This window comes from Carassius carassius, chromosome 41, assembly GCF_963082965.1.
Source record: "Carassius carassius chromosome 41, fCarCar2.1, whole genome shotgun sequence".
NCBI lineage: Eukaryota > Metazoa > Chordata > Actinopteri > Cypriniformes > Cyprinidae > Carassius > Carassius carassius.
In genome coordinates, this window is record NC_081795.1 from 6423081 (window position 1) to 6435356 (window position 12276).

Below are 12276 nucleotides of genomic sequence, written 5' to 3' on the forward strand. Positions count from 1 at the left end.
TGTGTGACGCTGTGAACGTGGATGAATGTTCTGTGGATGATGCGTCAAATCATGAACAGTGCTGCTGCCTGTATGTGCACCAAACACGCAAGGGTTGACGTCGTACACTCATAATGAGCAATTCTCTCTCTCTCTCAATTCCTGTACGGCGTGCATGAGTCTGTTGAAGAGAGTGTGTCTGTGTGTGTTAAGAGAGCTAATGTTGCTTCTTGATACTGATATCATTTCTTTGTTGATGTTTTAAGACAAATCAGAAGAGAAGCTGAGTTGATGTGCTTTGAGAAAACGCCCCCTTGTTTGTGAGGGAAGGACAGCAGCGGCTAGTAAACCGTTGGAGAGGGAGTTGGTTGTGGTTCAGCACACTCTACCAGCAGTTCAAGGTATTGCCTGAAAGAGGGCCTAAAACAAATACAAACAGACATTTTAGAAGTGTCCAAAATGTATATTTGAAAGGTAGCAGTGAATCTCTCTGCCTCTCTCTTAGTTTATAATAATTAAGAGAGAGCTTATCTAAAATAATACTAAATAAAATATATTCACCTAATTCTGACTATCACAACCCAAGGGGCTTAGGTTATCATAGAATTCTGCAGAAACATATCTAGGTCACATATGTGTCATAAGGGAAAACCAGTCATCTAAATTGAGATTTATACATCATCTGACAGCTGAATAAATAAGCTTTCTATTGATGTATGGTTTGTTAGAATAAGACAATATTTGGCTGAGAAAATCTGGAATCTGAGGGTGAAAAAAATGAAAAATGAGAAAACTAAGAAAAATCGCCTTTAAAGTTGTCCAAATTAAGTTCTTAGCAATGCATATTACTATTTTACTATTTATTCAAAAATTTTGTTTTGATATATTTATCGTAGAAAATTTACAAAATATCTTCATGTAACATGATACTTAATGGATACTTAATATCCTAATGATTTTTGGCATTAAAAACAAAAAATCTATAATTTTGACCCATAAAATGTTTATATATATATATATATATATATATATATATATATATATATATATATATATATATATATATATATATATATACACACACACACAATTTGCTTAATATCTTTATGGAACATGGTCTTTATTTAATACCATTATGTTTTTTGACATAAAAGAAAAATAAATAATTTTGACCCATACAATGTATTTTTGGCTAATGCTACATATATACTCCAACGACTGGTTTTGTGATACAGAGTCACATATATATATATATATATATATATATCACATAGATAGATAGATAGATAGATAGATAGATAGATAGATAGATAGATATTATGGGCAACACAAGTTTTAACAGTCACCCTTTTCTCTGTTGTGTCTGTTATGTCTTATAAGTGATAAAAACACCAAAGGAAAATAATGAATGAAATACACTTTTTACATATTTCCTTAAAAATACTTTTGAGTATGAGTGAAACTACTACCAAAAAAATAAAATAGAAATAGAGAGAGAGAGAGAGAGAGAGAGAGAGAGAGAGAGACCAAGCAGTTAATCGAGACTGTTTATCTTGCTGATGCATGTGCTGGTTTTGTAACAGAAGTTAAACTGAGACCATGAAGGGCTTGGAACTGCTGCTGTTGCCTCTGCTGCTTATCCTGAAAGGTGAGAACTTCTTCTGAATCGAGCAAGCTGTTACTACGGTTCCTTTGGCTAATGCTAAGGTACTATGGTACATATTCAACAACATTATATCCTTATAGAACACATCCAAGAGACATGGTGATATAATGGTGTTTTTTAATAATTAAATTACCTGCGCTCTTCTCGCTTTCTCTGAACAGATGTAAGTGCTCAGTGGAATGTGTGGATGCCCAGAGACATTTCAGCTATGACAAACTCCTGTGTGGTTATACCCTGTTCATTCACATACCCCTCTGGCGTCAGGCCTTACAGAGGGATCCATGGGATCTGGTATTTTGGCCACCCCTACCCCCAGCTTTTCCCCCCAGTGGTGTATAAGTCACGCACAGATATTGTCCATGAAAGCTACAAGGGACGGACCAAGCTCCTTGGTGACTTGACTCAAAAAAACTGTACCCTGATGATAAATAATGTTGGCGTGGAACATTCTGGGAGGTATTACTTCAGAGCAGACCTGGGTGGTGCAAACATCTACACTTTTCCTGACTTTACAAAACTACAGGTGTTGGGTAAGGCCATTTTTTTGTCTCCCAGTAATAACATCTAAAAATCCTTACAACATCCAAAAATCATCCAAAAATTAACATTCTGTCATCATATACTCACCTTTTTGTTGTTCCAAAAGTCTATAAAAGAAGATATTTAGAAAAATGTCTCAATGTTGCTGTGGTCAAAATTGACTTTCAATGTATGAACAAAACACTTACAACGTTCTTTTAAAATATCTTATTTAGTGTTCCACAGAAGAAAGTAATAAAAGTACTGTATAGAACGGCATGAGGACAAGTAAATGATAACAGAATTTTCATGTCTGGGTGAACCAATTTTTTTTTTTTCTTAAGATATTTACCTGAAAGTTAGTCTAAAAAACATGTTAAGAATATAAATCTTTGCAGTCTGGTTATGGAAACATTGTTGGTCTAGCATTTTGGAGTCAACATGAAACAGCATTTTCAACCACAATTAATTAATTTTCATAATGTGATGTATTTCTGGATCAAACAGAATATTTGATATGTAGGGTGGGACTTTGTATTTAGAAAAATGGGTGTTCTATAGAAAAATGGATCTAGTTTGCTAAAAATAATGCATAAATGGCTGTTTTGCTTGATAAAAAGTCATTTGCAATCAAGTCAATGATATCGCTGTAAATTAAGTGTCCCCAACTAAGCAAGAAAGGAGGGGACAACAGCAAGGAACCAAAACTCCATCGGTGACATAATGGAGAAAAAACCTTGGGAGAAACCAGGCTCAGTCGGGGGGCCAATTCTCCTCTGACCAGACGAAACCAACAGTTCAATTGCATATTAAGAAAGTATTATATTAAGAAAATGCAAATTAAGAAAGTAAAAAATGTCTATTTTAATTTCATATTGACGTCAGATGTCTCTTTCTCCTCTAGATCAGCCGAACATCGATGTTCCAGAGGAGATTGTTAGTGACCAAAGCCTGGATTTGACCTGTTACGTCCCAGACAATTGTCCAGACATGAGTCCACAGATCCACTGGATGTACACAGACTACCTGCCCAACCCTCTATTCACCCCTGACAATGTTGAGGACAGCAACACTGCGGTACTGTCCAGCACCCTCACCTTCACACCCAAACCCATGCACAATGGCCAGCGGCTGGGCTGCCGGGTACACTACGAAAACACCACCTTCGTCTATGAACGCCTCATTTCACTGGACATCAAGTGTGAGTTCCACCGAATCGCTATTTTATTTGATCAAAAATAATACATAATTTGTACAGAGACAATATGTACTGACTTATCCTTTTATCTCTAGATGCCCCTCGATCTGTGTGGGTGAATGTGTCTCAAGAGGTAATGGAGGGAAGCTCGGTGGTCCTGCACTGTGATGTGGACAGTAATCCGACCCCCACAATAACCTGGTTTTTTGGAGACACAGAGCTGATGTCGGAAGTTGCTTCAAACTCTTCGATGCCTCTGGACAACCTAACCCCAGAGGAGGATGGTGTCTATACTTGCGTTGGTGACAATGGCTACGGCAGCATGAATGCATCCATGTATTTGGCAGTAAATTGTAAGGAAAACTTCATGCACTCTTGTGTATTGCAATATAAACCACTTAAAGCTACCGCAAGCAATTTTTTAGGGAATAGGGGGTGTTTTTGGACCCTAATGGCTATATATATATATATATATATATATATATATATATATATATATATATATATATATATATATATATATATATATATATATATATATATATTGTTTTTTTTGTGAATTATTTTTTATTCAGTTTTGTGCATAAGCAGTATGCTAGTAGTCCATTATCCATTCCGAACATTCTCATTTCTTTTCTCTCAAACTGGAAGATCCTCCACGGGAGCCGTGGATCAATGAATCTCTAACGGTGTTGGAGGGATCTTCAGTTACTCTACAGTGCATCAGCAAAGGTAACCCAATGCCCACGCTGACCTGGCTGAAGGATGGGAAACTGGTGGGCACTATCACAGCAGAGGAGGGGTCTGTGCTTGAGCTGCAGGAAGTCACGCCTCAGGACCACGGAGTCTACCGCTGTCTAGCTGAGAATGAACATGGAAGGGCCAGTAACTCACTTAACATTACTGTAGAATGTAAGTCAATGTAAAAGTTCAACCAGTTGTGACACTGAGCCAGTACTCCATGATTATGCTTAGGGAAAGTTTATGGAAATGTTTTCTCAAAAGAAAAGTTTATTTTTGGTTTGTGTTCAGCTTGGGTGAAGTCTTAAGATGGCAAGATGGGCATAGATCACATGTGTCAAACTCCGGTTCTGGAGGGCAACTGTCCTACAGAGTGTAGCTCCACCCAGCTCCAAAACACCTGCCTGAAGGTTTCTAGTAATCCTGAAGACCTTGATTAGCTGTTTCAGGTTTAATTAGGGTTGGACTGTGGCCCTCCAGAAACTGGATTTAACACCCTTGTCATAGATGAGTGTAGAACAAGTGAAAGATAGATGCCAGTGTTATGGACAAGACCTGACTAATCGGTACCAGCTCATTGGAAACCAAGTGCAGGTTGAGTACAAATGCTCCTCAAAAATTTGATTGGAAATAAGACAGACTTGAGTCTCATGAGATGTATTTGCGTTGTAGTAGTGCTAAAACACTGATAGATGTGCTTTTTGACTATTTCTGTTCAATTTTCCCAGTTGCCCCTGTCCTCCTTGACGACTCTAAATGCACCATAGTACGTGAGGGCGTTCAGTGTGTCTGTATTGCCTCTGGAAACCCTGAGCCCGTGATTGAATTCTTCCTGCCTGACCTCAACATCACCATCAATGACTACAATAACACATTTAACTACCACACATACTCAGATGGTTACACGTCCACGGGCATCATCAAGCTCCAGGACAAGGGTGAAAGGGGGAACAATGGTGATACCGCTGTCCATGTGCACTGCAGCATCAGCAACACATATGGCTCTGAGACCATCCCTTTGGGACTGCAGCAAGAGAGTAAGTACCTTTACTAAAACCATTTGTGCAACCATTTATATGATTATGAGGTGTCATCAATGAACCCTGTGCACACTTTCAGAAAAGTTCATGATGGCCGTCATAGTGGGGACTATTGGAGGTGTGGCAGTAATCGCCTTCATCATTGCAGCTGTGCGATACGTTGATCAGAATAATAAAAAGTGAGTATTCTTCACAAGTAAGACCCATGGGAGAATAACATTTAGGTGGAGTATGTAGGTTGGGACTGGGGTTTGTATGTATCAAAACACCCAAGCCTAGTCATCCATGTTCTGTTTTGTTTTGTTTCTTTGGCATTTGGTTTTCAAGCCATAACCCACTCACAGATGATCCAATTTGATTGCTTTGTAAGATAGTAAACATGCCACATTGTGCACAAAATTGCAGACTAACAAATCTATTGCAGGTTCAATTTCCCCATACCATTGCTTTTCAGCCTCAAAACCATTGAGCTCTACAGCAAACACCCTGCTCCTATCTCATTTTGCAAGAAAAAATAAAACGTCCCAGACAAAGCACTCCCAAACCTGACACTGTGGCACAATGCCAGTTTTATTTAAGGGGTTGAATGATCCCCTTGTGTTAAAATGGATGCCCAGGCTTAAAGGAATAGTTGACCTAAAAATGTAAATTCTGTAAAATATTACTCACCGTATGGTTTTCATTCTTCTTAAGGAACACAAGCAAAAATATTTTGCTGAATGTCCAAGTAGTTATTTTCCATATGCTGTAAATGAACAAGGCCTGTTAACCTCTGAAAGAGATACAAATATATTACATAAAAATGTTCACAGGCAAAGCATAATTAAAAATACATTTTTTACAGATATTAAGATTACAAATTATTCACAATAATATTTATTGGTTTTTGCATGTCTTGTGACCGATAATCATTTAAATCAATTGAATCATACGATTTTTTGAAGGTCGACCCCAGTCTCCATGGATGGAAAAGAGCAGCTAAGACATTCTGCAAAATGTGTTGGTTTGTGTTCCACTGAAGAAAGTCTGTCATAGAGGTTTGCAATGTCATAAGAATGACTAAAAATGACAGAAGTTACATTTTTGGATCAACTATCCCTTTAAAGTGTTGCCAGTTAGTTTACAGTATGGTTGAGTGTGAGACAGAGTCTGATTCTCTGACTCCACCCCCCAGAGAGAATGGTAACCCTGGGCAGGACGTGGGATCTAAAATGGAGAATCCCTCAATGTTCTACAGCGCAGTCAAGAAGGACAAACAGAGTCTCAGGAAAAAAGTGGTGAGATATTATAATAATGAATAAATCACCTACACAGTATATACAGTACTTGCACTTTAAGTGATAATACAAAAAAAAGCGTGCACACCGTACAATAAAATAGTCAACAATCTGTGTTTTTTTTCTTGCATATATGTGGCAAATTATATTAAATACTGGCTCTTCTCTAGTTGTAATTAGCTTTCCACACTAGACCTGGCTGCCATCTGCTTTGATCAGAATGGTTTGCTAGCTCACTGCTTACAGAATGTTGCACAGTATACACTTTATCCTATGTTTTTTTTTTTTGTTTTTTTTATAGTAAGTGCAAGAGTGACTGGTGACTGGAAGCTGACTGGACTTTTAGTGACTGGAAGCTTATGTCACTAAAACAAATTCCTTGTATGCGCAAGCATACTTGTCAATAAAGCTCTTTCTGATTCTGATTCTGAAGAGATTATTGCATTGTGGAATACAGTGTGCTTTGTTGTATACTGCATATTTTGGCAAATGTATTGTAGAAGGTGTCTGCATAGTTTCCAGGGGTGTCAAATTCAGTTCCGTGAGGGCCGCTGTCCTGCAGAGTTTAGCTTCAACCCTAATTAAACACACCTAAACCAGCTAATTAAGGTCTTTAGGATTACTAGAAACTTCCACACAGGTGTTTTGGAGCTGGTTGGGGCTACACTCTGCAGGACAGTAGCCCTCTAAGACCGGAGTTTGATACATCGTCTATGCATACAAAAATAAATAAATAAATGTGCATATTGTCACGGTATACATACTGCATACTGCAGAAACAGAAGTATGTTGGTATGCTATTCTGAATAAAGCCACTGTCACAAAGCCAAGTGTGGATGGTACGTCACAACTGAGAGTTCCAGTGTAGGCCTATGCTTAGAGCATTTCCTGACCTCTATTCTCCCCTCTTTCATTGCTTTCTATGCATTCTCTGTCTCTTTTTCTTCCCTTAACATAGCTTAAGACTGAGCTCCTGGGCTCAAAGTTTAACTCCATCCTAGAAGAAGGAACGGTAAGGCTGAATTTAAGATGAGCATGTAAACAAATGGGTGGAGGTGAAATAAACTAGCAACAGACAGCAATAAAAGCAAAACATTTTGAGAAAAAAAAACAGTTACTGCAAAACTTATTTATGTTTATTTCTGTTTTAACAATGCTGTTCACTGCTGCCCTGAAGCTAATGGTTCATATGCTGGCTACCTCATTCTGTTTAGCTGCTTAATGCTGACAATGCTTTTGAGTGTATTGTTAAGGACTTTTATTTTGACATGACCAAAGTTTTCCTGCTCTGCCTCCAAATATTGTGCCTAAATATCTTTTATAAATTATTTTCACAGGGAGACGACAGTGATTACCAATCTGTTGGCCCAATTGCAGGCATGGAGAGGCAAGAGCTGAACTATGCCACCCTAGAGTTTCTACATGGACGACATCTGGAGGGAGGCTTCAGGAGGGCTAACGGTGACGGCGGTGACTACACTGAAATTAAGGCCAAATGAACCGCGATTCTTCCCTGATGCCTCGGCCAAATGGGACACAGTGGCTACTAGGGCCCAATAATTCCCACTGCCCCACAAATTTCACCCATTTTAAATGTGGCCTTTTCAAGGGACAACTGTCTCGGACAGTTAACAGACAATGAGTCTGAGGCTGTTTTAGATTGCATTCTCTTATGTCTCCAAGGTTCTGGGAATTATATGTTCCCTTTTCAGTAAAAGATACTGTACAGCAAAGTTTCTTTATATATTTATTAATGATTTTGTTTATTTACACCCATTCTTGACTGTAACCATACCATATATTTTGTCTCTCAATCAGATATGAGAGGTTTTAGTATTCTCCTGGTTTCAAAGACAATACTTTCCAAAAGGAAGGGTGTTTTTCCCAAGAGTTACAGTAGAGCTTATAGTCTGAAACAAGCTTAAGGGAAATGGTATGGTTTGCAGGTGAGTCTCAGTCACTAGTGGTCCTTTTTACTGTGTCCGCTGTAAGTCGAAGCATCAGGGAACGAGGTGCTATGTGCGCCTCGACATAATGTATAAGCACTATCCCAACTCTGGGTATGTCTTGAAGGCCTACCGGTCTTCATGCACATTTCAATATTCATCCACTGAAACTTTTATCACATGCCCAGAAGTGATTGTTAAAGGAATAGTTCACTCAAAAAATGAAAATTCAGTGAACACACCCTCATTTTGTTCCAACTGCATGTCACAAGAATTTCACAAGAAACCTGTGTAGTTCCAAACTTGTATGATATTCTTTCTTCTGTGAAACGTAAAAGAAGATATTTTGAAGAATGTTGGTAGCCAAATGATTGCTGGCAGCCAATGACTTCCACACTGTAGAAAAAATACTACAGAAGTCAACTAAAATATCCTCTTTTGTGTTCGGCAGAAGAAAGAAACTCATACAGGTTTGGAACAACATGAGGGTTAGTAAATGATGACACATTGCTTATTTTTGGGTGAATTATTCCTTTAAATGAATACTCGTTTTATTTTTCATTTATACTGTATCTTCACTTATTTGTATTTGTAAATGAAAACAGGCCAGTAACTGGATTCAAAACTGGTTTATTGAATGGTTGCTGAATTTTGTTTGTCCCAACTACTTTGTACCCTTTTATTCAGACATATATTTGTTTTAAATGTTCCAAATACATTAAGGAGCAAACTCACCCTGATAATAATTCATCCAATCTGATAGGATGTAGTAGGCTATATGATAATGCCTGAAGGTCATCCCTGCTCCAGCACACATTGCAATCTAATATGGTTATTAAGCTGACATTTGATATAAGCAGAAAGTCAGATTAAATAATGGATGATTGTTGCTCATCCTTTGAAACTGAATAAGAAATAAGCACCATTTAGGAAGGTATCACTTTACCTAAGGTGCTTGAAATAAATGTAATGGTTCATGTAATCATGTAATCCTCTGGTAAGGTTATGTTGATAGTTGTTTGTTAGATGGTCAGTATATGCGATTAGCCCTTGAAATGCAATTTGACTAACAGATTAATGAGTCATTATGATCTTAAATTAATCAAGTTTTACATTTATAAAGCATTCAAGGCACCTTGGTAGGTTACCAATTTATGTTAATACTCTGCATGATATATAGTTCTTTGACCCCTTAACAAGAACATACATGCAACAATGGTGTATATTTTGCAGAAAATCACACACAAAATGGCATTATATGTGCATATACAATTAGTAACAAAGACGGTCCAAGTTTGAAGATATATATACAGATATTTATTTGTAAGCAAACCAATTCGGGGGCGCATTAGTAGGTCAAACCTAATTTTTCACTTTGAGTGTTGTAAAGAATATTTGTATGTATCTCACTGTGTGATGGCAATAATAATGAACACATAATGTTGTTTCCTTATTGACATAATAATGAAGAAAAGAAAATCTCCAATCATTATTTAAATAATAATTTATATGATGTGCTTTGCTTGCTTTCTTTTTGTTTAATAAAAGTCTCCCACCTCAAATGATGCCAGTCTTCTTTAAAAGTGAAACAAAAAACAAAGTAAACAAAATGATTAACAGGATAACTTTATTTGTACATGTTCTTGGAAAATCATGCGTATAATTTACCAATCCATTCCCTCATTTAAAGTAAATTGTGAGCTTCATATAATAATTTTGTTCTACTTCCTGTCCGTGTTCCCATAAATTTGTTCTCATATATACATCTGCAAGATGTCTGTTAAAAATCGCTTCATCTATAAAGCATGTACTGTGTACAAATATATGATAGACATCTTTTATATGTCAGTTTTACATACATTAGAAATCATAAACATCTTAAAAGACATTTTCTAAATGTCTATTTGACATCTGATAAGAAATGAGGCCTATTATACGTATTGCAGATGAGCAAAGACTAAAAAAAATACGTCTTGCAGATGTAAATTCAGATGTCAAATAGACTTTATGTAGGCCCTACTTGTGCTATCAGGGTTGCTGCTAAATGTCATGTCATGTTATGAACAGAGACACTTTAATTTGGTATTATTTTGAGTTAATGAGTTATACACGTTCTCAAAAGCAGCTTGGAATCATTTTAAGCAAGAGGCAGTACATCGGTTTATGAGAATGCGAACAGGAAGTAAAATAAATACTTTGTGCATACGATTTCAAATTTGTAAATCGTGGGCACATAGTAAACCAAAGAAATTAATTCGAAAATCGTGCACATTATTATTTATTTAATTTTTTTTCATTGTATGTCATGCTTAACAACTTACAGACTTTTCCCATACAAACTGTTCTTGTTCATCTAAAGAAAATAATCTGAGTAAACACTGAGAAAATTATTATTTTTTGCATGGAGTAGCCAGAGAACAGAGACCAAAATATATAGGCCTAAAAGCTATGTTATGTCAGCTGTAGCTAATGTGTTGATAAGTTCAAGACATTTTGATAGTGTCGTACACTGATTCCTGTCTCTTCATTGCAGTCATGAAGACACGGTCGTCATCTTTCGATTCTTATGTTTTTCTCTCCTCGTGTGAAAATGATAATGGTGAAATATGTGGAATTGCTGACTAATCACTGTCAGCCAATATCCATTTCTTGAGTTTATAAAGTTCTTACCTTAGGACGACAGTCAAACAGGAAGCAAAGATGACATTTAGAACAACCAAAATGCTAAAGCATATACATGGGGTGGAAAAACTCCAACTTGCTAAGAGAACAATAAAGATTTTCATAAGAGAAGTGATTTGTATAAAATGCACATGATGATTGCGTCCTGCCTACCTTTTGGTTTTCCACCATGATTGTGCACTTGGATTTCCATTTTTGTCATACCAATTAGATTCTCACTGACACATTCAGTGGAAGTGTTGACGTTCCTGAAACCAGGAATGGAGATGTTGCCTATGCTGCTGATGTTCTCTACTGAAACAGCACTGAAGTATTTAGTGGTACCGTGCACTTCAATTTCCATTATTGCCAGTCCTATGAGATTATTACTTACACAAAAGGTAGCATTGAGGTTCCCAAAACTAGCAATGGAAATGGTGATGATGCTTATAATGTTGTCTGTGGAAAAAAGCACTGTAATATTCACTAGCATCATCCGATATTAGCCAGTATATCTGGGGTAACGGCACACAACGGCTGACACACATGCAGCTCAGTTCATCACCCCATATGAAACAATGCGAGCTGTCCAGGATTGCTGGGGCATCTGAAAGGAAGTTACAGTGAATTATCATTTAATGGCAATTATGATTAATAATATTAGCATTAATTATTATGAAGGCTAATTGCTATTAGGGCAGATTTGTCAACATCAATGATTGTGTTACACCAGCCTGTCTGAAATCCTGTGCTGACCAGCTGGCCCCCATCTTCACAAAGATCTTCAACAGATCACTGGAGCTGTGCGAAATCCCTTCATGCTTCAAACGCTCCACCATCATCCCCATCCCAAAGAAACCCAAAATTACAGGACTAAATGACTACAGGCCTGTGGCTTTAACATCCGTAGTCATGAAGTCATTTGAAAAACTGGTGCTGGCCCACCTGAAGGACATCACTGGACCCTTGCTGGATCCTCTTCAGTTTGCCTACAGAGCAAACAGGTCTGTGGACGATGCAGTAAACATTGGACTGCATTATGTTCTGCAACACCTAGACAGACCTGGGACCTATGTGAGGATCCTGTTTGTGGACTTCAGCTCGGCTTTTAACACGATCATGCCAAACCTCCTCCTGCCCAAACTAACTCAGCTCTCCGTGCCCACCTCCGTCTGTCAGTGGATCAACAGCTTCCTGACAGACAGGCAACAGCTAGTGAGGCTGGGAAAATACACATCCAGCACCCGTA

General features: G+C 37.6%; 1 protein-coding gene across 3 annotated transcripts; it reads left to right on the plus strand.

Annotated features, from left to right (window-relative positions):
* The first annotated feature begins 211 nt into the window (after positions 1-211).
* On the plus strand, positions 212-8499 carry LOC132123521 (myelin-associated glycoprotein-like). 3 transcript variants are annotated; one of them, XM_059534184.1, is made up of 11 exons: positions 212-380; positions 1563-1627; positions 1807-2175; positions 3069-3365; positions 3458-3715; positions 4014-4274; positions 4832-5140; positions 5223-5322; positions 6318-6420; positions 7379-7432; positions 7758-8499. In XM_059534184.1, the coding sequence occupies exons 2-11, from the start codon at positions 1579-1581 to the stop codon at positions 7917-7919; spliced, it is 1962 nt and encodes a 653-aa protein (XP_059390167.1). In that variant the 5' UTR covers positions 212-380; positions 1563-1578; the 3' UTR covers positions 7920-8499. The 3 variants fall into 3 exon arrangements, with proteins under 3 accessions (XP_059390167.1, XP_059390168.1, XP_059390169.1); XM_059534185.1 differs by lacking the exon at positions 7379-7432; XM_059534186.1 differs by lacking the exons at positions 6318-6420; positions 7379-7432.
* Positions 8500-12276: the final 3777 nt, after the last annotated feature.

What these genes read in the sequence shown, in the direction of transcription:
- LOC132123521 (XM_059534184.1), top strand. Translation starts at nt 1,579, where the DNA reads ATGAAGGGCTTGGAACTGCTGCTGTTGCCTCTGCTGCTTATCCTGAAA. An exon ending in ACTTAACATTACTGTAGAAT is followed by an intron (nt 4,275 to 4,831) that starts GTAAGTCAATGT and finishes CAATTTTCCCAG; the next exon opens with TTGCCCCTGTCCTCCTTGAC. An exon ending in TTTGGGACTGCAGCAAGAGA is followed by an intron (nt 5,141 to 5,222) that starts GTAAGTACCTTT and finishes GCACACTTTCAG; the next exon opens with AAAAGTTCATGATGGCCGTC.